Source organism: Musa acuminata, chromosome BXJ3-1 (assembly GCF_036884655.1).
Source record: "Musa acuminata AAA Group cultivar baxijiao chromosome BXJ3-1, Cavendish_Baxijiao_AAA, whole genome shotgun sequence".
NCBI lineage: Eukaryota > Viridiplantae > Streptophyta > Magnoliopsida > Zingiberales > Musaceae > Musa > Musa acuminata.
The window spans coordinates 4,783,468-4,808,820 of NC_088349.1; the positions used below are offsets into that span (position 1 = coordinate 4,783,468).

A 25,353-nucleotide genomic window follows, 5' to 3' on the forward strand; every position below is an offset into this window, starting at 1 on the left:
GGGAGTGGAAGAAGCGGAGCGGACGAGAGAGGAGGGAGTCGCTTAACACCGAAGTCTTTGATGGGCCTAATTGGTCTCTAAAATACTGATCCGGCCCAAATGTGGATTGGGTTTCACTCTCCTGAACCGGATTATGGATCCAAATTAGTGTTGGGTCATTAAGATTGGATTCAAGTGTTTAACGTTAGTGATTAAAGGACAAACTCTTTTTCTTTCTTTTTCTTCATTATCATACAACTAAATAGCATTTGATAAAGATGAGATAAGCTTCGAAGACTATAGAATTATGTCATGTTTTGATTAGGTTGTATGACATTATTGCGATACCGAGATGATAAAAGGAAATATTTGTCTCAATCATGTGATCTAACATGTGGTAGCTTGATCACCATTAGAAAAGGGATAGGGATTAGTTATTGAGCTATGTCGACATCAATCCAAATAAAATATCGAAGGAATATTTTGCTCGTATCATATAATATTTTTTCTATTTAAATCCTTTGGGTCAGTTAATGTTTACATCAACCTTTACTTTCTATAGCTAATTACATATTATTCTTTATATTTAGACTCTATTAGTATTACGATTTATTTATCTAAAAAATTTACACTGAGATTCATATAATTCTGAAAATGAAACAAAAGATCTAATTTGTCATAACATCATCAACTGTATTGATGGAAAACATAACATTTTTTTATCCATCACTTTATAACATTTTTTTATCCATCACTTTTGTATTGATCGATGTCACATGTTATATTTTTCATAAATATAACTGATAATATTATGATAAATAAAATTATTTATTTTACTTTCAGAACTATACGAATTATAATATAATTATATCAAATATAAGAACCACAACGATTTAAATATACGAAGTAATATGTAATTAGTCCAACTTTCTATTCTGAACTAAGTAAAGCGTCAAAATATTCATATCGAAAACCCCACCTAACCTCGGTTTTCATACATTGATCACCGACGATCACCCGAACAGTTTTCATATTTGAGACTCTCTCTGACCCCATCAGATTTTTTGACGTATCTAAATATGAACTGAGTCGAACTGATCTTGTCGTGATTGACATCCACCATATCACCACAGCAGCAAAAGTCGACCACAGTGGCGGCGACTTGGACTTCCATGTCTGTCAACTTTTTCTTCCTCCTCTTGTATTTTTGCCGAAGGATTGAATCTCGTTAACACAACGAAATAATTAGCTCGTCTCTCTGGAGATAGACAGCGGTGCATCTCCTTTTCTGATTCACGCTTTGTTCCCCGCAATGGAACAGCTTCGTGACTCATACAACTAAAGCCATCAAAGGCGAGGGAGGACTATTTCTGCACTCACTCCATTTTTCCTGTGTGAATTGATCCACATCTGCAATCAATAATTTCACGTCACCTTCCTTCATTCTTCCAGCCTCGTGTCTTCTTTAACTTGCTTGCCATCTTCCATCCTTTTGTTTTATCTGAAGCATTCCGGATGACAAGGATGTTTCCTATGCTCTTCTTCTTCCTTTTTCTTCTTCTTCTTCTTCTTCTCCTCCTCGTCACCCAGGAAGCAATCAACGCATAACATATAAGAAGAAACATGATCAGCTGGTTTCCACCATCACGACGTTGAACCTGAAAAGATCACCTCAAATGCTCTCTCGTGAATCACGTTTGTTCTTCCTTTTGAAACGTGTGTAACCTTGGGGAACTCTGCAAGCTTCATGGATGGTGTGTATCGTATCTCTCCTTTTATCTTGCCCAAGCCACAAGATAACTCAAACATCAACAGGCTAAAGCTTTTGCCTTGGTTTGGATTCGGTTCATTCTGTCGGTAACAAGATAATGATCAACATACATACTAGAAAACCTTACTTAATAGCAGAAGCTGTGCTCGGTCTCTTACTCTCGACGCTTTCAACTTTGTGTTAATCTTCTCAACAACGTTGCACACATGGCATGGCATGGCGCTCAAAGTCAATGCCAAGTCTAAAAAGTAAGAGATGCTAATATCCTGTGGTTGAAAAACTTGAAAGACATCTTCCAAGTGAATAATTATTTTCTGACTTGTCATTTTCCTTGAGATCTCTTAGATTGTGGTTTGACAAATGTTTCCTCTTCCTTACTATATTCCATCATTTATCTGATTTTTTTATGTTTTATTTTTTTCATTATCTTCTCTTGCAAATCTTCCTAGATTTTCTTTCATTAATAATCTTTATTTGCCATATTTTCAAAACCCTCAATCTATATATGTCAACTAGTTTGATAAAGATTTAATTAAATCTCATCTTTATTAGACCAGCTCATGAGGTAGGAAGTTTTTTTCTTTGTATTATAGAAGATAGGTTAATTGAAAGGAGTTGCTTCATAAAACCCTATTTCAACTCCTAATTTGTTTTCGATTGATTACGACCATTCTGCAGTATTGCATGTTGCATTTGACTTGCACCTAAAATATTCTGACAACAATTTAAGTCTTAAATGACTGCTCACCAATCTGAATGCATCTAAAACGTCTCTGATTCTTTTTCTGTCCAATAAAAACACAATATATAGAATAGGTCAACTCAAGAATCTTTTAAGGTATTGACTCCTGATGGAAAGAAACATTATGTGGTTTCCTACGTGCCACCACCATGCGGCACACCATATAATGTCGCGTTAAACTCATGTTTCCGGTCAACTCAGCGTTGCATTGACATTGAAGCATTCCAAACATCAAGCGACGGCACGGATCACGATGCAAATCTCCGCCTTGATTGATTTCACTCTTTCTGCCAAGAATTTTAATATTGGAGCACGAAAATTATTTATAGGATTGATTAAGAATATATTTATATATATCCCCCGATCCTATTTGGATGCTGGTACCCATGTTCATAATCACAAAATAATTAGATCATGGAATGCATGGATTGCAATAGAATAGATTCCAGTATCCTTCCATCAACATTACTCTGCCTAACTGGTAAGTATAACGTGAAGAATTAATGCCTGCCTGTTTTGAAACTTGCCGATGATTGATTCATTGTTGCCTAACTGATAACTGATATATATATATATATATATATATATATATATATATATATATATATATACGGTCAACCGACGGATCGGAGACGGAGAGGTGATGAGTACGTGACTTGCCATCCACTCCAACGCCGCCTACGGTCAACCGGGATGACGCTTGCGTTACGCCTGTCGACACGTGGCCCCCTAACCCTCTCACGTGTCTCTGATGACTGCGAGAGATTGGACGGTCCAGATACAGCCTCGCCTCGGCTCGCCCCGCCCCGCTGGGCTGTGGCTCTACGAGGTGGGAGCACAGATTTCACGTGAAAGAAGGCAAAGCATCTCGTGATTCGTGCCGCGGATGATTCCGCCGTCCGATCTCTAGTACGAAAAAACAACGCAGAATTAGTGGGAGGCCAGTGGCGCGTTGTACCCAATCTGTGCACCATCCGTGGCCACGGGTCCCACCAGACGACCCGTGATGCTTGCCGGTGCCGGACGGGTAGGACGACGGCCTCAGACGAATAACTTGTTTCACGTGGTCAAGGGAGAGGAAAAGATGAACACGACGTCGCTTTCACCGTACAAAACGGTGCAGAGTGATCGGTTCCACGTATGCGTAGATGGATGTGTGTTCAGAGACGGATGTGTTGACGCCAACATCTGTTGAAGAAGGACGAGTCCTTGGCTTACCTCACCCGGCAAAATTGGCATGTGATTCCAAGTTGAGCTGGCTTATTAGATCGGCTCCATTGGAGTGCACCAAACCAACACATGTCGTCTAGTCTTCCTGCCCACCTTGATGTCGACCGCAGGTCCTTCTGTTTAGTTTCTACCCCCACCACGTGACTCATCTGTCGGTCCACGCTCCACTGGACCCAACTCTTTCCTTGTAACGATCATTCTCTAGCCGGTGAGTTGGCTTCGGCTCGGCGCGGCTCGGCTTCGGTGATCCCACGTTTATATAACCTCTGGGGGACAAACTTGCATCACGAATCGCAAGGTAACTGGCTTCACCACGTGTACTTTAACGAGTCCGCCCCCTGGGGCGTCCCTGTATTCGCCTTCCGAAGAGGGTAGGGCTCGTTTTCCCATCACATCTACCTCTTTCCTCTCTCCCCATCTTCGTCGTGACTCCACTTGCAGGCTCCCCTCTTTTGCTTTCGGTGATTGGAATCGGCGAGTTGCGGGATGAATCCCTTGTTGGTAGTTGTGTTCGCACGATCTCAATTGCGGTGTTGAGGACGAGGCCTGGATGAGGAATGGTGCATGAGATCTTGCGAGATTTCTGAATCCGTGGGAGTGGGCGCGAGTTGAGTCGCAGGGGATTGGCACGGGGATGGGCTCGTTTTGGTCCGACGAGGACCGGCAGGTGGCGGTGGCTGTGCTTGGCCACCAGGCCTTCGACTACCTCAACGCTCTGCATACGTCCTTGTCCGACGGCCACCTCACCGCCGTTGGGGGCGGGGACGCCGACCTCCAGACGAAGCTCCAGGACCTCGTCGAGGGCACTTCCTCATCCTGCTCTTCCGTCTCCGCCTGGGCCTACGCCATCTTCTGGCAGATCTCCCGGTCCGGGTCCGGTGACCTTGTCCTCGGCTGGGGCGATGGCCACTGCCGCGAACTCAGTGACGGAGAGGAGGAGGGCGGCATCCAGCGCCTCCCCCTCGACGGCGCCAACCAGAAGATGCGGAAGCGGGTGCTCGAGAAGCTCCACACGCTCGCCGGCGGCTCCGCCGACGAGAACTATGCGCTCCGGCTCGACCGCATCACCGACGCGGAGATGTACTTCCTGGCGTCCATGTACTTCTCGTTCCCCAAAGGGGAGGACGCCCCGGGGAAGGCGCTTGCGTCGGGAAAGCACATATGGATCTCGGAGGCGGGGCTGAACTCGCCGGTGTGCTCCAGTTACTGCGTCCGGACGTTTCTTGCGAGGTCGGCGGGGTTCCGGACGATCCTCTTCGTGCCGTTCGACACCGGAGTGCTTGAACTGGGTTCGATGGATCCGGTGCCGGAGAGCTTCGAAGCGCTGCACACGATTAGGTCGGTGTTCGGTCAAGGCCGTAATAAGGCGGCGGCGGCGCTGGCGGCCGGGGAGAAGATAGGTGAGAACCACGGCGCTGTTTCGGCTTCCCGTTTCGGGGTCGGCGGCCACGTCGCGGAGTATCCAAAGATCTTTGGGAGGGACTTGCGCCTTGGGCACGCTCAGCTCAACGAGAGGGCCAGGGCTTTGATCGTGAAGCCGGAACAGAGGCCATCGGAGTTGATCACGAAGCATGGAGATCACCATCAAAATATCCCGCCCACCAATGGTGCGACGGTGCTCCAATGGAATCAGAGTCGCATCGCGACCTCTCACCAGCAGAAGCTTGGCAATGGCGCACCACCACATGGTCGGCATATTAGCGGGGTTGTCGGTCAAGACCTCCTCCGGAAGAACCAATCCCAGCCTCAGAAGCCGCCGCCGCCTGCGCCGCAACCGCGTCGCCAGCAACCAATGCCGCATCCGCTGCCACAGTCGGGGCAAATCGATTTCAGCACAGGGGAGGCTAATTCTGCTTCTGTTGGCGTCTCGGTCGGTCGTTTGGGAGCGGTGGACACGGAGCTCTCGGATGTCGAAGCCCCATGCAAAGAGGATAAACCAGGCACGATGGAGGAGCGGAAGCCAAGGAAGAGGGGCCGGAAGCCCGCAAACGGCCGGGAAGAGCCTCTCAACCATGTGGAAGCCGAGCGCCAGAGGAGGGAGAAGCTCAACCAGAGGTTCTACGCCCTACGCTCGGTGGTGCCCAATATCTCCAAGATGGACAAGGCCTCCCTGCTCGGCGATGCCATATCCTACATCACCGAGCTCCAGAACAAGCTCAAGGAGATGGAGGCGGAGAGGGAGATGTGGGGCGACCCGTCATTCATGGACCGCAAGCGCCGGGCTTACATGCATCCTGAGATCGATGTCGAGGCAGCACAGGACGAGGTTATCGTTCGCATGAGCTGCCCGCTCGACGTGCACCCCGTCTCCAAAGTCATCCAAGCTCTCGAGGACCTGCAGATCGATGTGGTGGACTCGAAGGTTGTTGCAAACAGCGACAGTGTCCTGCACACGTTTGTAGTGAAATCGCCGGGCGCAGAGCAGCTCACCAAGGAGAAGCTAATTGCCGCTCTTACGCAGGAGTTGAACGCCACATAACCGCCGACAGCCACAGTGGAAGACGTTGCAGCAATGGAACATTGTGGATGTTTATACTTGTACCAGTATTCAACAAAGCTATAATCTGTAAGCGCACTCACCATATTTGCCAAGAGTTGCATAAGCTAGTAATCAAGCATAGCCATCTTTAACTTGCATTCATCGATCTCTTCTTTTCCTCCCCCAGTCATAGTCAGTCAGATCACATCTTCGATTGCTTGACTCCTTATGTTCTCTAGCCGCCGCTTGCAGCAGTTCTAAAGAGGAGTTGAACTTGGTATCCTCCATGACCTTTCTATGTCTGCGGAAGAGCAGCTCTGAAGTAAAATTTTATTGACCTATGTGGATACACTCCTCTACTTGTTGTGGCCTCGGTCTTCTTCTTGGCTGTTGCAAACCGAGCTTTTTAGGATTCTAAATTCTCTATCCAAGTTCATTTAATTTTCGAATTACACTGAATTATTTTCTGATGCCTGCAGCCGCCTTCTTGGAGTAGGTGTTTGATTTACTGCAAGATAGGATGGATGGCATAGAGCTTCACACTTTTGGTTGAAACTTTGTTCCATCATCTATCTATGCAAAACCCTGATGTCAAATTGGCATTCTATTCCTGTGACTTTATATTTTATGCCAAGGGATCTAGCTGCAATGCTGATGGAAAAGGAGTGCCCAAGTATCTTATCAAGAAAAAGCAGTGGATAATATAGGCCTGTTAAATTTCTGCATGGTGTCCATGGTTGTGGCCTTCTTTTCAGAGGTAACTTCTGGTGCTAGATGACGATTCTTGAGAAAGAGAATATATTCACTTGGTATTGGTGGATATGTTGGTGACACTCGACCACTTTAGAACAATTAAAAAAAGGTAACACAAGCTTTTGTTTCAGGTTCAGAATCATTAAAAAAGAAAACACCTGGCTAATCTTTGACGTTGCAGGTTTTCTGAGCTGAATATGATGCTACCATCTCATTAGAAGGCTGGTTATTGATTCCATTTGAGAACAAAATTTCCCCTGTTCTGGAAATTTATATTTTATGTTTTCTACTGAAGCCATATGCACTAATTCCTTGTTTTTTTTTGCTTCACAATGGATTTTTTCATGTGATTCAGAACTTTGATGCTGTTTTTAGTGGATAGCTTTTGGTGGCTGATCCTCATCTATGTTGTTAAAAAGCAGCTGCCCATGTTTTTCTTGTGTCACAGCATCACTTGCTTTTTGTTGAGGTTTTGTTTGTTGTGAATTGGGTTTGGCTGTGATCATGACATTGGACCAATGCTTGCACTGCTTGAAGTCATATGTGGCTTCCTTTTGATGTCAGATTAAGTTGAAGATTTGCACCAATGACACTTCAGATGCAAAAATATCTTTTAGTCATCATGAACTTGTGGAATTCATTCAATAAGCATTATTTTTTCTGGATTCCATTTCAATTGATATGTTTGGCATGTGACAATAGAACAGGACAGACAAGCTTCTTGGTGGCCCACTGTGTTTTCATCATGTTGACTGTGTGGATGAGCCTGGGCCTCCCAACCAAGCTTCTAATACAACATAAGAAGCACATGGTTCCTGTTTCTTTGCCATTACAGGAGTGCTGCTGTTTCAGGGCAACAAGAAGCTGTGGGTATGAGATCATTTACTTGGCTCATCTTTTCTTTCACATGCAAATAGAAATAATAATCTTTTGTGGTCTCCAAACATATATGTGAGCTAACATAGAACTGATGGGATAGCAGAACTTTGGCATAATTGGGTACTCGATTTGCAAGAAAGAGAAACCCTTTAACATGAAATAAGGATTAAGAGGGTACTCCCAGTTTGGTGGTATAGCTGTATATTTGGGTCACTTTTTATAGATCAAGTATCTGAATTCTCATTGTGACATGTTGTGCTTTCATTGTCCTTTTCCCTTTCTCAGATTGAGTTTGCTGCATCTGTGTGGTCCTTCAAAATCATAAAAGTATCTTCTAATGCTTTGATAGGTTTGCGGTTGATCGATGACCCACGTTTCCTGTATTGAAACGACAAGAACAGACACTACGCTTGATCTTATCATCCCCAAGGCTTTTTGACATCATCAGCATCTCTGAATCGGACAGTACAGACCTCTGTGGTGAATGCAAATAAGCATAAAGGTAGGTATTATTAAGCATGGAATGAATCAGAAGAATTAAATGGAGATGATGAATATTAGATGAACATATGAATTATCCTTTCATGATTTTTGTACTTGATTTTCTCAATTTTAGTTTCTCATGTATGTATACTTATAACACATTGAAATTTTAATCAACATTAACAGTGTTGAAAATTATTACTACTCTTCCTACTTATCTCTTTTCATTTGATTTGAATTTAATGAATGAGAAATAATATGCTTTGTTAAATTAAAAGGAATATTTGAGGCTACTAAATATTTATTTTTTTTCACTCACTGTAACCATGATAAAATATTTTAATAAATATATAGGATGATTTTTCTATTAAAAACATTCATATTTTAGGTATTTCTCAAAATATTTTTTTTTATTTTTTCTCAAACAATACTTTTTAATTTAAAAATACTCAAAATACCCCTCAAAAGTATTTTTTGGTCAACTTTTTATCATTGTGAATGATGTCATATTGTATCTTTTAGATTGTCATTTCTTATAGACTATTACAATGTAATGTTTTTAGTCTCATCGTTAGTTCAGTTGAGATTAGAAGTCATTTATAATATTTTTAAATAGATTTTATAGTGTTTTTACTGCGGTAGTCAAAACATTATAACAGACTAAAATAAATATATTTTGGTATTTTTTAAATTAAATATATTATTTTAAAAAAATAAAATAAGAGATACTGATTAACAAATATCCAGAATATAATTTTTTAAACCAAAAAATCGCCCATATATATATATATATATATATATATATATATATATATATATATATATATATATATATATATATATATATATATATATATATATATATATATATATTCTATGAAGAATTAGGAAAGCAAAAGGCAACTGTCAAAGCCTTCAATCGTGGACCAATTAATACATGGAAATAAATCAGATTGGGCCGGATCGGATCGGTCAAAATTGGCAGCAGATCCTTTGACCGGAAGCCTTATTCAGCAAAATCAACCATATAGTATACATAATATTCTAGTACTTGTTGCATTAACTTATATCTATTCCTGTTACAAAAATCTCATATAAAATTAATCACTCTTCTTGGAAAATACTTAAATATTTAAGATAATATTTATATATATTTTTGGATGTAATTGATATAGTTGATGAAAGTCCAGTATTGGTTTCTTTCTGCAAGCTATGAAAACTCTACCATAGCAAGTTATTGAATGCATACTATAAATATCTAACGCTACATTTGTTGACCACAAGATGAAATCATTTATTATTATAGTTACAGTTCAGTGGTAAACCAATCTATTCCTATGACTATTACTCATATGGTAAAATTATTTATTACTGTAGAATAAAACAGTCTTTTACTTTGATTACTCTTCCAACATAAAATATCTGTCGACATGTTAAGATATTTACGATGTGATTTTTCTGAATGCTTACGTCACAGAGTCTAATGTTTCCTCCCTAAAGAAAACAAGCGGAAGATTCAATGAGCATCTTCCACAAGCGGCAACAATCGAACCTTCCGCCCCATCGACGTTGTGGAGCCCATCATTACTTGGTCACCACCCGCCCATCGGACCTCGTTGACCCGGAATCCACTACCCCAATAGTCGTCGCCCGTACCTTCCTCAACTCTTCGACGAACCCGCCAAACACGATGGGGAAGAACGCGTCACTTCCACTCCCAATCTTGCAATGGATTTGTATCCGTCGGATCCAGATCCGACGGCTTATTCGCGTCGCGTAGATAAGAACACGGTTGGTCTCTTCATTCCCAGGAATACCCCGTCCAACAACAAGAAGACGCGCCTCCCCTTTTTGTGCGTCGAGGGACAGTTACGTCACACCGAATAGAAATCGGAGGAAGATTTGCTCGTCCGGTATTATCTTCCCCTATCGGGCACGCGAGGGGTGAAGTCGTCAGAGCGAGGGAGGTTGCATCCGATCGCCCCTCCACGTTGCGATAGATCGATTAGGTTTTCGATCCGTATCGGCCTGCCGGATAATCCTCGATCTCTGCGCCAAATCGAATTCGGCGGGTGGAGGATGCACGCCAAGTCGAAGATCTCGGAGCTGCTCCCCAGGAGCTTCAAGCCGGTGAAATGGTGAGCTCCGCATGTGGATCCTTGGTTGAAGCGCTATTGTTGTTCGGTTTCTCTGATCTTGGATATTCGGCTGACGATGGGGGTTGATCGGTTTCGTTTTGTTATGGTTTGGATCGGGCGGCAGCAAGACGTCGCTGAAGCTCGCGGTGTCTCGGATGAAGCTGCTCAAGAACAAGAGGGAGGCCTCGGTGAGGCAGATGCGGCGGGATTTGGCTCAGCTCCTGGAGAGCGGCCAGGAACAAACCGCTCGGATTCGGGTTCGATTTTGTTTACTTTTTGCCTAATTTACGCTGGTATAGAAACAAAATAGCAAATATATTAATATTTGAGAAAAACAATCAAGAGCCTTGATCGAATTGTATGTATTTTGTTGTTACTTTTTTAAAGCATATATCACGATGACGACGACAACAACAAAACCGTAAATTCTAAATCATTTTTCATTGTAAGATTGACTTCTAAAGGCGAGAATAAAATTTTAAGTTCTTTTGATTTAATTTAATGTTTTCTGTCATGCTGGATAAATGACATATCATCATAATTGACAACGAATGGAGTCACCAAATTGGTTCTAGTAGTTTAACTAAAGAAAAGAAATAGGTTAATTAACCCAAATATCTGAAATGCTTAACGAAGCCCCTTCAAATCAATTTGATCTGAATGAGTAACCAGCTCATTTTCTTATATTGTGCAAAAAGAAAAACCTGTCTCAAATACTTCTATGTGGTTTGCTTTGAAATTCGGTGCTTGATCAAATACCAATCATATCCAAATCCATCTTGTATTGAAGCCAGCCTTTGTTCTTCAGAAGTGTCCAGTTTTTCACACTGGATGTCAACCTTGCATATTATGCTTGTATTACATTCTTATCTTTGGTTTATTTGTGAGTGTGCTGTTCTGAGTGCCAAGTTATTTAAGCAGCTGTTTGATTAACTGGTTTAGTATGAATTTACTGTCTTTGAACATGTAGTCTCCATGGTCATATAATAACTGGTAAAATATTAGCATACTTTAAACATAGAGATAGATACATCAAATCATCATCTTATGTTCTGTATCTGAACTGGTTACTGTTTTGATACCTGTCTATTGGACAGTAGTAAATGGTAATATGCTAATTAACTGGACTTTTGTATCTCACATGTAGCAGGTTCTAATAACTATGCTATGCTTGTCTATTATTCTATGTATAAATGGTGCTTAGCAAAGCGTAAACTGGTAACTCTTAGATCAGTGTTCATGACTTCTAAATTGAATGTCGTTGATGCTGATACCAGTAATATCACTTGTTGATATTGGAATATTGAGCTACATTTAAGTTCTCTGATAAAAACTCAAATAGTTTTTCCACAATTGCTACATTTGAACAATTGTTTAATGTTTTGCTTGCAGGTAGAACATGTTATCAGGGAAGAGAAAACTATGTCAGCATATGATCTCATTCAGATATACTGTGAACTTATCGAATCACGTTTGCCTATAATTGAGTCACAAAAGTATGTAACTTAGCATCTACATCGCTTTGCTTTTCATTCTATACATTCTTAATTTGTGTCTCTCCTCACCAACCTCTTAACTTATCTTCTTTTGTTCTTTCCACTCCCTTTTTAGCCCCTCCAGAGAAGGAAGAAAACTACATGTTTGTGTTTATATCTATCTCTCCATGTAGATGTTTGATTGTCATATAAGATTAAATAATTCATTGGACATATTTTTCTTGTTATTAAATAAATTAAAAGGCAGTGTTGCGTGTTTTTTTTAAATGAAAGGCCTTAGGAAAAGTTTCTCCTCCTAATTGCATGATCACCTACTACACAAAAATGTAACGAGCTTTGTGATAACCAGCACCTGCTTCCTACTGTTGCCATTATTTCCTGTGTACTTTCAGTGGCCACATACATGTTGATCTTGATTTTCCCTTCTTTTCTTCCTGCTTCCCACCTGAAACTTTCTGGTTGGAACAAAGGCTGCTTTCATCTTGGAGACTTGTTCTGTTTTTCTTTGTTTTTTAAGGATTTGGCCTTGCAAAACAGATGGACTATATTGGACACTGAATACATCTCTAGATCACATAATCATTAACTATTGTTATCTCATTCTTCTTAAGAAAACACTTTTGTTATGTTGAACCATACTTTTATTTTTTTTGGAATGATTGTGGCAAAGACGGAAAGGTTAAGTGTCAATGTTTTTACCAACTAAGCTAGCTGACATCTTTTAGATACTAACAAGATTATAAAATATTTGGCATTCCAACCCTAGCTGGTCTTTTCCAATTTGAGTATGCCAGGATAATATGACTGATTTGAGATCTTTTTAAAAGTGATGTTCCAGCGAAATTCTGCTGCCTCAACTTATAAGTTCCTGTTGTAAATTGCTTAACCATTGATCCTTAACTGAGCAGAATTTTGATCAACAGGCACGTAATCAATGTCTCAAACATCATATTAATGACATGAAATTACAGTTTTTGGTTCCAAAGTGAAATCTGAATGGATATAATCCATCGTGGTACGATAAATATTAGTGCCTTTGCCACTTTTTCAGGGAGTCCAATTCTCTGTTATTTTCTTTTATCAGTTATATGGGTGCTGATATTGTCCTTCACTTTTCACTTAAGATGATGTGATCAAGATTTTTTAATGTAATTTTTGTTTTGTCCATGAGATCATTCCTAGCATTGTTCAAATGTTGCAAGACTCTCTTCTTGTAGGAACTGCCCCATAGATCTGAAGGAAGCAATATCTAGTGTGATATTTGCATCCCCAAGATGTGCAGACATTCCAGAACTTATGGATATTCGCAAACAATTTCAAGCAAAGTACGGTAAAGATTTCGTTACTGCTGCTATTGAAGTTCGACCAGAATGTGGAGTTAGCCGCATGGTGAGTTCCTGTAGTGTCTGTCCTCTGCCGATATGGAATAGCATAATGAAATGAACTTTCCTTGTTTGTTATTGCTTCCTTTTCTTTGTGACCCATGTGACTTGCTTCTTACTGTTGCCTTTTAATCTCCTATGGTTTAGATAGTTGAGAAATTGTCAGCAAAAGCTCCTGATGTTCAGATTAAAATCAAAGTCTTGAATGAAGTTGCCAAAGAACATGATGTCAAATGGGATTCAAAATCATTTGAAGAGCAAGTCCAGAAGCCTAAAGATGACCTTCTGGTAATCAGATGACATCAAATATTATTGTGTGGCTATAAGCCCCAGGATGCAGTTATGTCTAAAGCTTATTGAATTTGGATTTGAGCAGGACGGCCCATCCTCTTTCGTTGCCGCTGAGAAGATGACAGTCAAATCCTCTGATGTCAAGCCATCATCCGTTAATAGTTGGGACAATGAATCAACCATCAAGGTGTCTCACAGTAGAAAGGCGAGCGAACCAAAAGGTGGTGTTATATGTTAACTAGTGTAAAAATTGGATAGCACTTTGTATGATGAACTTTCTTATTATACGAATTTTATTAATTATCTTATCATGTTCTGTTTTCCCTTTTGATCTAATAAGCAGAGACTATGCCTGATCTGCAAGAGGTCAAATCAGCATATGTGAAGGGGGAGAGAGCTTCGGTGCATCGCTCAAATTGGAAAATGGAATTTAAGGATGCAACTTCTGCTGCTGAGGCAGCTGCTGAATCTGCTGAAAGGGCTAGCATGGCAGCTAGAGCTGCTGCTGAACTAGCAAGTCGTGGGAGTATTTCTCGACAACCTTCTAGTGGATCATATAAGTCATCTGCACATGTCATCAAAAGTGAAGGGCCTGGGTCAGGAAAAAGTTCATATCTAGGGAGTAATTACATTGTAGGCGGATCAGTAACCGAGGAGGATGATAAAAGTGAAAGGCTTCAGTTTGTGAAACCAAAGGTGCAAACTCCGCAGAAAGATGACATGGTACGAACCAGCACGTTTACTGAAGATAAAACCTTAAACAGTAATCATATTGCTGGAGATGATTTAGTGTCAGAAAAGTCTCAATTTAGTGGTTCGTCATTCAGAGATGTGGTGTCAGAAATTGATGGTCGAGAATCTAATGCCAAGTCATATGATAATTCTGAGAAAAGCTTCTCTGATCCAGAATCTGAATCTAAGAATTTAAAGAATGATGATAATGAGAATTATGATCCAAGACACAACATATTAGCTTCTTCTGTTTATTCTAGTAACTTTGATGATTATACAACTACGGATGACCACGAGAATAACACCAGAGGTGATATTTCTGATGTAGTTTATGACAACTATGATTATGATACTGATCATCACTCCTTCCTTAAGAGGCACAGTGAAGAAAATATGTTGGATTCATTTTTTCAACAACCAAGAGAAGAATCTTCTAGTTTCTCGTTGAACATGGACTCTTTTAGCAATAAGGAACACACTAGTGGATCTCTAAATAATGAAAGCAGATCACAGCTGCATTCTTGGAGAGAATCTGATAGAACCGATTATTCAGAATCAACCAGAAAGGTTAACCTCCATTCAGATTCCGATGACTATCTACCTCCAAAGTTTGACTCCCCAAAATATGACTCTGAAGGTCCTGGTTCTGAGAGTGAAGATGAGTTAGAGAAATCGAAGCATGTGACAGATATGAGACCAAGCAGTTTTCTGCACACCGACACCAGCTCCGGGAAAGGCTCAATAACATCACAGCCTGGTAACAGAACATATCTCATGGATGATACTGTGGAAGTTGATGAAGGTAACGGGAGTTCTCCACCAGCTGTCCTTCCTAGTGCCGAGAAATTTGAAGTGGAACCCAGCCCTAATGAGGAAAGTTGGAGATCTGGCCTTAGTGTGCATAAAAACCAGCAAACACAAAGAGATAGTAGATCTCCTAACTATAATCATATAGGAACAGAAGAAGAGCTGGATGAAAGATACGGAAGTGGGGTCTTGAACTTTGGAAAATTAACTGGTGGATTGAGAAATAGAGGCTACACTCGTACACCCTATTTAAGAAACACCAGTACTGATGCTTCGCCCAGGTTGAAAACAAATTCAGATGATACTTCTCTCACGAATGAGGAAGAAATTTCTTTTGGTATGTCCAGGTTCTCAAGTATTGAAGTTACAAATGAAGAAAAACCTAGTAAAGATGTACATGCAAATGCTTTCAGGCCTAAGATGAGAGCTTCAAAAGCTAATACGGACACAGATCTTGAAGATGGAGGACAAGTTGCAAATTATGATGTTGGGCATAAAGGATCAATGTCTGGAGGTTCATTAACCTCTTTGAACAGAACAATAGATGATACATCTGAAGATTTTGAAGATCCAGTTCATGAGTCATATGTCCGACTACAACAAAGGAAAGAGTACAGGGAATCGATCTTAAGATCCTCATACGTAAACCCAAGTGTGGATAGCAAGGAAGAGCAAATTTCTACTGCTGGGAATAGACAGCGGAGAGACAGTAGCATTTCAACTCCTAAAAGCCAGAAGTTGAATATTGTCACTTCCATGGAGAAGTCAACTGTAAACCACCCAAACAAGACACTGCTGAGCTCTGAAGTTCTGGATCAGGGACTCGATAATCAGAAATCACGTGTCAAAGCATATACTGAGGCAAGCTCCAGAATGCCAATCAATTACTCTAGCATAGATGACAATGAGGCAGAGGAACTAGCACCACGAACCACTTATGTGCGAGGAGGCAGTAATGATGTTAAGCTTTCTCGAAGAACAAGGCCTACATCACCAGTTGTTAAAGAAGATAAAGTTCCTAGAACCTCTGACCAGTCTGCTACGAGCATGGTAAAGGAATCCAAGTCTTCTCGGCTAAGTTCTGCAACTGAATCTTTTTCTGGCACAACAAAGCACACCAGAGATTTGGATCACAGAGAGAATTCCAAGCCTCGGCTACCGCACTCATTGGCTGAAGAAACTTCACCAAAACACTTACTGGCCGAATCATCTACAGGTAAGAGAAATCCAAACGTATCACAAGATGAGCGGAGACAGTCTTCTGTTAAAGAAAACAATGAGAAACCTATGTCATCAAGCTCAAGCGAGAAGCCAACTTCACGGGAAAGTTCTTTCAAAAATGCTTCTCATGTTCATCCGAAACTTCCTGATTATGACTCTATAGCTGCTCATTTTCAGTCGCTTCGAGCCAACGTACGCCAAAAGTAGTTAAAACTGTTCTTTTTTGTTCCTCTTTTTGATTGCACATACATATAGTGTTGTCAAAAATAAGTAGGCAGTTCATGCTACTGTTTATGTGGTGCAGTGGTTTATTGACTACAAGTTTATTTGATTGTTTTCTGTATCTGTCGTTGATTAAGATTCTGTAAGTTACCAAACAAAAGTGATGTAATTAATATATGAGAGGGATAGGACTGGGTTCGATGTTCTATGACGCGGCACCTCTTCATTGTTTGGTTGCAGTAGGAAACTTCCATAGTCTCTGGAATGGACCTGTCATTTTCTTTCAAGGATGCTGTCCGTACCTTCCATACATGTCATATTCATGCATCTTTTCCTTGGTAATCCAAGCGGTCCTTTTCGTGTCACTATTTTACCGCACACTAATCTCATCCTTGTTATTCTATAGGCAGAACTGTTGGTATCTGAAGCATGCATGTCTGAAGGTAACTAACTATATGGTTAATCTATAATTAGTCCGATCTCGACTATACGGCTCCCCTAAATGCATCCTTCCCATTCGTTGAATCTTGGGCATCACTGGCTCTTCATCGAGATAGCAGTCGTGCATTCACCATTGCAACTCCATCTTTGCTTCTTCTCTATCAATCGACCTCTTCCTCTCTGTCGCTACGATCGTTCGTTGCCCTCGCTACCCCTCTGCTCTCCATCTGCTAGCCCTATGTCATCCTCCTCATCCCTCCCTCCTGTCCCCCAACTCCGCTCACTTTTCCATTGTCTCCCTTGCTGTCATGTCCCTTAGCATCACTCTAATAGTAGGAGAGCCTGTAGCAAGGCTGCTCCTATTGTGATGGAGGAGACGCGACTATCAATTCGATGGAGAGCCGGTGGTGTCGAGATCCGACAACATGGCTCCATTGATGGACGGACAAGGGGAGGGCGACGAACGAGGGCACAATCGACAGTTGAGGGCAAAGGTGATAGGACCTCACGGCGGAGATGGCGATCGATAGGGTAGAGATCAAAGGTATATTCGTCTTTTAGAAAATACAGAGTATTATGGGGAAAAACAAAAAAAAAAAGTAAAAGAGATGCTCGAGGGAAGAAGTGAAAACTGTTTTCGTTTCGCCGTTTTCGTTTCTGTTCGCAGTCATCTGAATACGAATTTATTCGATCTTCGTGTTTGTTTCCATCCATTTAAAATAAACTCATCTGTTTGGTTGTTTTTATTTTTTACTTTATTTACCTCGCAATCTATGATCGTTTTGTTTAGTATGGTTTTGAATCGTGTGCAAAGGATATGGATACATATTGCGCTTCACATAATCTATTTTTTTTCATTCATCATTTTGATACCCATACTTTTGTAGTTAGCTATCTTTAGCATTTCGATATCTATATTCATATTCTTACAATTATGAAAGTAAAATATCTGAGTTTATTTATCCTAATGATGTCGGTTTTTTTTAACGGAAACATAAAAATAAAAGTTAAAAAGATAATTTTAACGTTCCGGTTAATGATGACGAATGGTGTCTGTGGTGACGAACGACAGTGTCACTGGAGGCCAAAGGTGACTATTGTGGATGAAAAGAACAATAGCGAGATGTGAGGATCAGTCTACATCTATGTCGATATAGACGTAGTTGTCGACGCTAATGCAAAGTGGCCCTCACCTTTCACTGTTACTTTTCTCATTCATAACAATCACTCGTGATCCCCAATAATGCTATCATTCATCATCATCAACTGAAAAGATAAAATTATATTTATTTTTATATTTTTATTAATAAATGGACAACATATAGATGATCAATATAATTTTTTAAAATATAAGGATAAAAATACTAAAAGTAGCTAATTAGTCATACCTATTCAAGTCCATCTAAAATTTATCGTGGTGGAGAAACAAGATTTAGTTGTTGAATCCGATTATATCCAAACATTTCTTAGTTATGTAAAATATTTTAATGTATGATGATGCATCATTGATTTCAAATATAGTGTTGCAGCTTCTTCCTCGCATGTTTCAACATCCCATTTTGATCTAGTTTTATTCTTTTAGGGGCAACTCTGTGCTTTCCAACGAAGAAGAGAGAGCCTGCCACAATTGCACCATGAGACACCCGGAGGCGGCTGGCTGTTGTCTTCCTGTGACTCGCTTCTTCTCGGGCTACCACCTCTCAACTCTCGCCAACATTTTTGTTGTGCTGGAGGCGCCTCAATAGCCTGCCCTTCTTCTCGAGGCTCTCTCTACAGCATGAACAAAGATCACCTAAACCAATTAAACATGCCACCACAAGGCGACTCCACAGTCCAATTCACGATCTTACATGAAACAAATGAACAGAATGCAAAGACGAGACTTTGTAGTAAAAGCCTGCCAATTTGAATCAAGAAAGAGACAGCAGATTGATTCCTGAGGATTTTAGGGGCTGCAATGGTTACACTATGAGCAAAAGAGTTGCATCAAAACATCCTTGTATGAGCTTCAGAAAAAGAGAACTACTTGCATTGACTTGCCACTAGTAAGTACAAAACAATGTTTACAGAAGATTACCAGTAATATTTAGTTCCACACTATCAGCTTAACCGGGGAAAGAGCAAGAGTATGGCTTTTATTTTTACATTCGGAAACGAAATCTTGTACTCAGATAAATACCCTTCTGGTCAGCGGCAAATATGGGGAGAGAGCCATAGGGCACCTGTTTCATTTTCATATTTACATTAACTAGAAGAGAGGTAAGACGCTTGGACTGCCCAAGGGAAGGTTACTTCAGGAGCCCATGAACAGAGCCATGAATAGTCAGGAGCATCTGTTCCTACAAACACAATCATCAGTCATGTTGCAGCCTCTCTTCTTGTATTGACTGGAAAATCCTCGCCGCTGACTCGATAGCTGACCTCGCATTATGAGGCACAACCTTGATGGCTTGAGCTTGACTATCCCTACCGCTTGACCGCGATGGACAGACAAGGTTCTCTTTCTTCGGAGCCATGGGGAAGAAGGGTAATACATCTGATGCCTCTGTTTGTGCCTTTTCACAAGGACTGCTTGCTGAACTTGCTTGTAGCTCCGTGTCTTTTGATGCTTGAAACTTCAGAAAACAGCCACTGATTGCTTCGCTCCTTGAATGAGACATGTTGCATGAGATCATGGAGTGTTGATCAATGTGTCCATTAGGTCGAGAACAAGCCAAATTGGAAACCTGTTCGACTGCAGAGGTCGATACAATTGGATTCATGGATGGAATGCCATATGCTGGGAAGTAATTGGTTGCAACTGCCGAAGCACCAGCAAGAACACCCGTATCCGGCGGCCTATGAGATGCTGGAACTCCATACGCAGTATTCATGAAATTTCCTGCCAGAGATGGTACACCGAGAGGCATACATCCTCCATAAACAGGGGCCAGGAAACCACTACTCGGTGCGCAAGACCCTGTATAAGGCTTGTAAATGAGTCCCTCTGAAGGCGACATAACCGGAACTAACCACTGATTTGCCGGTGGATGTAAACACCAAGGACTTGGATTGTTGTCTGGGGGAGTGGAATGTGATGGGGGAACTGCAGAGCGAGGCCCACTTTCTAAAACCTGACGATGGGAACCTCCATCAATTCTTTCCCCACAAGTAGGGGGAGGTGCTCTAGCAATGTTCTCCGTCTGTAGCTCTTTTTTCTGTTCTGATTTCTGGCATTCAGCATCTTTCTGTTTAACTGCCTCTTGTTGAGAATTCATATTACAATCAAGCAGTGGAACCTTTGAGGATGCTTTCACCGGAGACTTGCTCAAGTATGGGTTGCCTTCGAGAAGCAGATGAGGTGATGCAGCTATCGACTTTTGAACCTATTTCAGACATACAATAAAAATGGTTAATCTCATAATAACTAAAGTTGACATGACATTTGATGCACATGCTGAATTCTTTATTCTACAACTGATTTTAAAACCATCTAACCTTTATTAGTCTATGCAGTTCAAACACTTGTATCGCAAAGACCCTCTGTTGACTGCAAGATCAAGACAGGTACTATCAGATGATCAGAATGAAGCATACAAATGCAGCAAATAAACCACCATCCATGATTAGAGAATAACAATATTGCTGCTCCCACCGGTGAGAGCTTTTACAAGTATTTGTGTGATAAGATCGTATGATAAAGCAACAGGAATGCACGTAACACTCACAAAGATCATGTCTGAGTGCTTCAGTCAAGTAAGAACTTCTAACTTTGATTGGGTTGTTGCACAATTCTTGAACTAGTGATATCTCTTCTACTGATATATAAAGAAAAAACCTATAGAAAATGTATCTGTGTCTGCAGAGTCATCCTCAAATAGTACTAGAACATTTCCAGCTTGTCCCACTTCATCTTAACTTTTATGGAAACCACAATAAGTTGCTTCTAAATTTATAAATTACACATAGGCTCGACAGCAGAACTCAGCAGTGTTTTTCAACCTTTAACTTCTCAATCTTAACTGTGATTCAGATTTCAGCTTGAGCTATTTGGTAGATCATGATTTGCCATCAATATTATAATAATAAATACGACAAATGAACTATCAAGAAATATAAATCAGCCAGCAGTGCAACAAGAGAAGTTTTTAAATTATTAAGCAACAAATAGTTGAACAGAAAAACAATAAAAGAGTATTGTATTTACTTCATGAAAGCTCTTCTAGCTTTCCAGAAATGCTTTGGACCAATTACACCAACAACATCATCTGGAGATATCTCCAAGCCAGATATAGAGTCATCTATTGAGGCCTCAGAAGCTTCATCTTTTCTTTCTGCAATGTGTTCTCCCGATGACACATTTTCCTTTACATTGTTTTCCAAATTACCATTGTCTACCATATTTGTAGTTCTCTGTCTTTTCTGTGAACCATCCCCATTTTCAACAACATTAACCTTGTTCATTGTCCTGGGTCCGATTAGATCACCATTCTGAGAAGATTCTTGGCATGAACTCACACCTCCACAGCGTGATTTCTCAGTAACATCTCTAGCTCCATTTGAAACTTTGGCCACAGTTGGTCGTTCTTCAACTCTAGCGGAAGGAGGAGACTTTTCCCTGTGTTCTGCAATTACTAAGCTTTCTTCAGGTTGTCTCTCCTTCTCAGATCCACCAAATTTTCGTGATTGCATATTAGAAACATCTGTTTGTTCAAAGTGCTTGAAATAAGAAGTTGAGTATCGAATTGAAGAATTAAGTGTAGCATTGGGACTTTTCTGTTGACTCTTGGTGTTAAAGGAAGTTAGCTTCACTGACCCCATCACAGATGTATCCTTGTTGGAGCACAGAGCAGGTTCTGATTTGTCAAATGTAGGAACCCTAAAATCATCCACATCATCCATCTTCTTCTCATGAGAAGATTTAGATTTTGGATGTCGTAGCAAACTACAATGAGCAGCTGATCTCATCAAATTCAAATTTCTAGAATTCACATGCTTTAATGATCTCTCCTCCAACCTTGAGTTGGGATCTATTCCATCAGATAACTGACAATCAACTTTCTCTGGTGAATAAGCAGGTGTGTTGCGAGGCATAAAAAATGGAGAAAGAACATTTCTCTCTTGGCCGCATCCCTACAGCAAGATTACAATCATTAGCAATAACTAATGTACTGCAAACTAATAAAGAAACTGATCTTTCCTAATGTAAACAAGATGTGTTTATTTCATAGAGCTTCGGATCACCAAAACCTTCTCGAAACTCATATTGTGGATAACCCACAAGCATCTCATACTTGGAATAATTTGTCTCCAAAAGAGTTGATAAAAAATGCTAGTGTCATGGACCCTAAAATGATTGGAGATATGGGTATAAAGTATAAACATTATATGAAGAGTGACAGGTTAGAACTTTGTTTGTTGGAAGAACTCCAAGTCAACCATGTTTTATTTGCAAAATACAAACTGATCTTTTCACATCCAATGACCGGCAGGTGTCATTTTTTATCAAGAATTTGATATCCTGAACATGTCATTCCAAGTCTCCAATTCCAGACTTGACGCAGCACATTAAATTTGCTATATGTTTGAAGCCTCAATATATCTGCCCTTGGGCTCCAGAGTGACGCAAAAGAAAGAGGGACAGTGCAATAGTTCTGAAAGAATGAAGAATAGGAAAGGGCAAGAAAGAGGATATTTGATGTGCTAGTATTTGTAGCAAGGCTTTCAATGGGATACAAAAGCTGCAGGTTATCTCTAACAGCACATAAGAATTAGATCATGGACACTCTTTGCATTTATGCTTCTTAGACATTCACCAGTTTGCCAGTACATTTTTTATCTTTGTCTTTTTATTCTATAGAAGAATATCCAATGGGGGATTTCTGTATCGGAAAACTGCTCTTGTTTCTTTCAAAATTATCAGGCATGTGATACTAACCAGTGTCATCTAACCGTTTCTCATGTCCTCATAGTTTTATCCTGAAGTTACCTTTTCGCTGGTTGCTGAATCCTGAACTTCCAATGCAAAATCTTTGCTATGAATGGCATAACCCATGATTTTTTGATATAAAAAGTTATCAAAACAACTTTAAGATACCAACCAAACTTTCAAATGCTAGACTTAATAAGAAAACTGTGTTATTTTTCATCTGTGAAACTGGCTCTCGCTCTTAAATTGGCTTATGTTCAGTTAGTCCATCTTAAACATAATTTGTTAGACTTCCAGATTATCAAGTCCATATAACAATATAAAGTGAAATTCAAGATAATTCATAAAACAATAATAGCCAGATGTTGCTTGGTCATGAGGTCTTTAATCTAGTGGCTTATTTCATCCTGTGGATGAAGAATTAAATCATTAAATATCCCACAAATAATTTGAATAAGCTTCTTTTCACATCATCCTCACTAGCTACATAAACCATTTGAGATAACATCACTAGAGAGTCCAAAAATCATATTATTCATTTTATTTCTCGCACTTATACTGCCTCTTCCAACAACTGAATCTTAATGTCTAGCATTACTGATGCATCGATAGTTATCTGTTGAAGACTGAAGAATCGAGCATAATCAAAACAAATATCAGGAATTTTTTCCTTCATTATACTCTCGACTGTACACACCTACTTTTTCACTGGTAGAACCATTTTTAACTCTTATCTTTGCATATTAACACCGGGCATCAATTTTTATATCCATATCTGAGTTGCATCAACTTCTGGATTTACAAGTCCCGCATAATCCTTAAAGGTAAATTTCTGTACTTACATCCAACAAGCGATGCAATCCTTATCCTTTCAGGTCACAAGATCAATTTTGTAAAAGATATAATTCCACAAGAAAAGGAAAGCTTCAGAACTAAGCAAAAGTTGCAACATCAATAAATGTCTTTGGCAAAAGGGACAACAGGTTAAATTTATCAGCCCTTTATTTAATAAGTTTGTTTATCCTTACAGACTGTTTAACTAATTGAAGAACTGTGGTTTGTAAGATTTTTCCTCTCGAGAAATAGATGCATAGATATTCGTCAACCTCTAGAGCTACGCAGTAAAGTAAGAAACTGCACTCTGGGGTGTATTCTACAGCAGTAAGCTTCACGAAAGAGAATGAAAAAACAGGTTCTCTTGTAGGTTTTCTCCCCTGGCATTCTCTGAAAACCCATGAGAAATAGCTAGACAACAAAATTAAATTGTTCTGGATAATGAACTAACCTGGCTCAAAGGATTAGAAGGGACCAACAAGCAGGCATTCTGATGAGGCAACGGTAGAGCAGAAGATGACCGGTTTAACCTCTGAGAAGGAACGCTGTGCTGCTCATACAGGGCCATCTTGTTCCTGGGAGGTGCTCTCGGACCACCTTTATCAGCATCATTTACATGGAGCCTGGGAAACATTGGCCCCATGATCTTACCCTCCTCCTTTCCCCCTTTCATAGCTTCGACTTTACCACAAGACCGAACCTAGAAAAACCCCAATGGGTGGAAAAAGGTCAAGGAAACACGAGACAATATCCATATCCGCCTCCTCAACCCACTTCTCCTAATCTTTATATCGATATCGAACCCTCCTCTTTCCAGTAAAAGAAGATCCCATCTTTTTACCCAAATCACAGAACAAAACGGGAGCTGGAACTTTACAGCTGTTCTCAAATGTAAAGATCCAACCTTCAAGCACAAAATTCTACGAGGACGAAATCCAGCAGGGAAAACCCGATCTTTCTGCAAGAAAGAGCGGCCAGCCACAAGCAATGATCTCGAACCAGAGCCCCCGTCAAGGACCGGGAAGAGGAAAGATCCAATCTTAGCTGAAGAAATCACGAACCATGCGACGTCGGGAGGCGAAGAGAGGAGCGACGCGGAGAGGGAAGAAGGGGGAAGGGTAGTGGATCGGAAGAAAAAGCGGCCACTGATGAGAGGAGGTCCGAGAGAAAGGAGATTGTTTCGCGAGACAGACGTAGTGGTTGGCTTTGGGATCCTTATCTCGAAGCGGAGGAGCGAATCCAAAACAAACAAGTATCGAAACAAGCGCAAAAGGAATGTGGGGCCCGGGCAATGCGTACGGTCTCGTGCTAGGGTTTGTCGATGGGGAAAAGTAATGTGTCGGACAAGCTTTGTTGCCTTAAAAAAGGATTACCGAGATGGGATCCTCTCCTACTTTGGTATGGATCGATCGCTGGTCCGACGCACCTCCATCATCACCGTCCATCTGTAACGAGGCTTCCTCCACTTGGCTCACGCCTCGTGGATGGACGACCGAGATGCGATAGCAAGAATGGATGGACGGCCGATGAGGGTCTCATGTGAGGATAGCACGCCAACCAATGAG

The 25,353-nt window shown here is 40.7% G+C and overlaps 2 protein-coding genes across 5 annotated transcripts; one reads left to right on the top strand and one right to left on the bottom strand.

The window, feature by feature from the left end:
- Positions 1–3,978: 3,978 nt before the first annotated feature.
- LOC135628658 (uncharacterized) lies at positions 3,979–16,813 on the top strand. 4 transcript variants are annotated; one of them, XM_065135464.1, is made up of 11 exons: positions 6,197–6,478; positions 6,681–7,063; positions 7,136–7,824; positions 8,183–8,335; positions 9,794–10,454; positions 10,579–10,711; positions 11,847–11,950; positions 13,168–13,339; positions 13,480–13,620; positions 13,709–13,844; positions 13,967–16,813. In XM_065135464.1, exons 5-11 carry the CDS (start codon positions 10,396–10,398, stop codon positions 16,588–16,590), a joined length of 3,369 nt encoding a protein of 1,122 aa, XP_064991536.1. In that variant the 5' UTR covers positions 6,197–6,478; positions 6,681–7,063; positions 7,136–7,824; positions 8,183–8,335; positions 9,794–10,395; the 3' UTR covers positions 16,591–16,813. The 4 variants fall into 4 exon arrangements, 2 of the variants coding, with proteins under 2 accessions (XP_064991536.1, XP_064991535.1); XM_065135463.1 differs by having other exon boundaries at positions 6,681–7,824; XR_010492920.1 differs by lacking the exons at positions 9,794–10,454; positions 10,579–10,711; positions 11,847–11,950; ... (2 more) ...; positions 13,709–13,844; positions 13,967–16,813 and having other exon boundaries at positions 3,979–6,288; positions 6,389–6,478; positions 6,681–7,824; positions 8,183–8,529.
- Positions 16,814–19,043: 2,230 nt separating this feature from the next.
- On the bottom strand, positions 19,044–25,005 carry LOC135629135 (protein HEADING DATE 3B-like). Its single transcript, XM_065136314.1, has 4 exons — positions 24,240–25,005; positions 21,233–22,158; positions 20,524–20,575; positions 19,044–20,411 (listed from the first exon to the last, which is right to left on the bottom strand). Exons 1-4 carry the CDS (start codon positions 24,459–24,461, stop codon positions 19,401–19,403), a joined length of 2,211 nt encoding a protein of 736 aa, XP_064992386.1. The 5' UTR covers positions 24,462–25,005; the 3' UTR covers positions 19,044–19,400.
- Positions 25,006–25,353: the final 348 nt, after the last annotated feature.

What these genes read in the sequence shown, in the direction of transcription:
- LOC135628658 (XM_065135463.1), top strand. Translation starts at nt 10,396, where the DNA reads ATGCACGCCAAGTCGAAGATCTCGGAGCTGCTCCCCAGGAGCTTCAAG. An exon ending in AACAAACCGCTCGGATTCGG is followed by an intron (nt 10,712 to 11,846) that starts GTTCGATTTTGT and finishes TTTTGCTTGCAG; the next exon opens with GTAGAACATGTTATCAGGGA. An exon ending in CCTATAATTGAGTCACAAAA is followed by an intron (nt 11,951 to 13,167) that starts GTATGTAACTTA and finishes CTCTTCTTGTAG; the next exon opens with GAACTGCCCCATAGATCTGA.
- LOC135629135 (XM_065136314.1), bottom strand. Translation starts at nt 24,461, where the DNA reads ATGAAAGGGGGAAAGGAGGAGGGTAAGATCATGGGGCCAATGTTTCCC. An exon ending in CTTCTAATCCTTTGAGCCAG is followed by an intron (nt 22,159 to 24,239) that starts GTTAGTTCATTA and finishes ATCTTGCTGTAG; the next exon opens with GGATGCGGCCAAGAGAGAAA. An exon ending in AACTGCATAGACTAATAAAG is followed by an intron (nt 20,412 to 20,523) that starts GTTAGATGGTTT and finishes TGTCTGAAATAG; the next exon opens with GTTCAAAAGTCGATAGCTGC.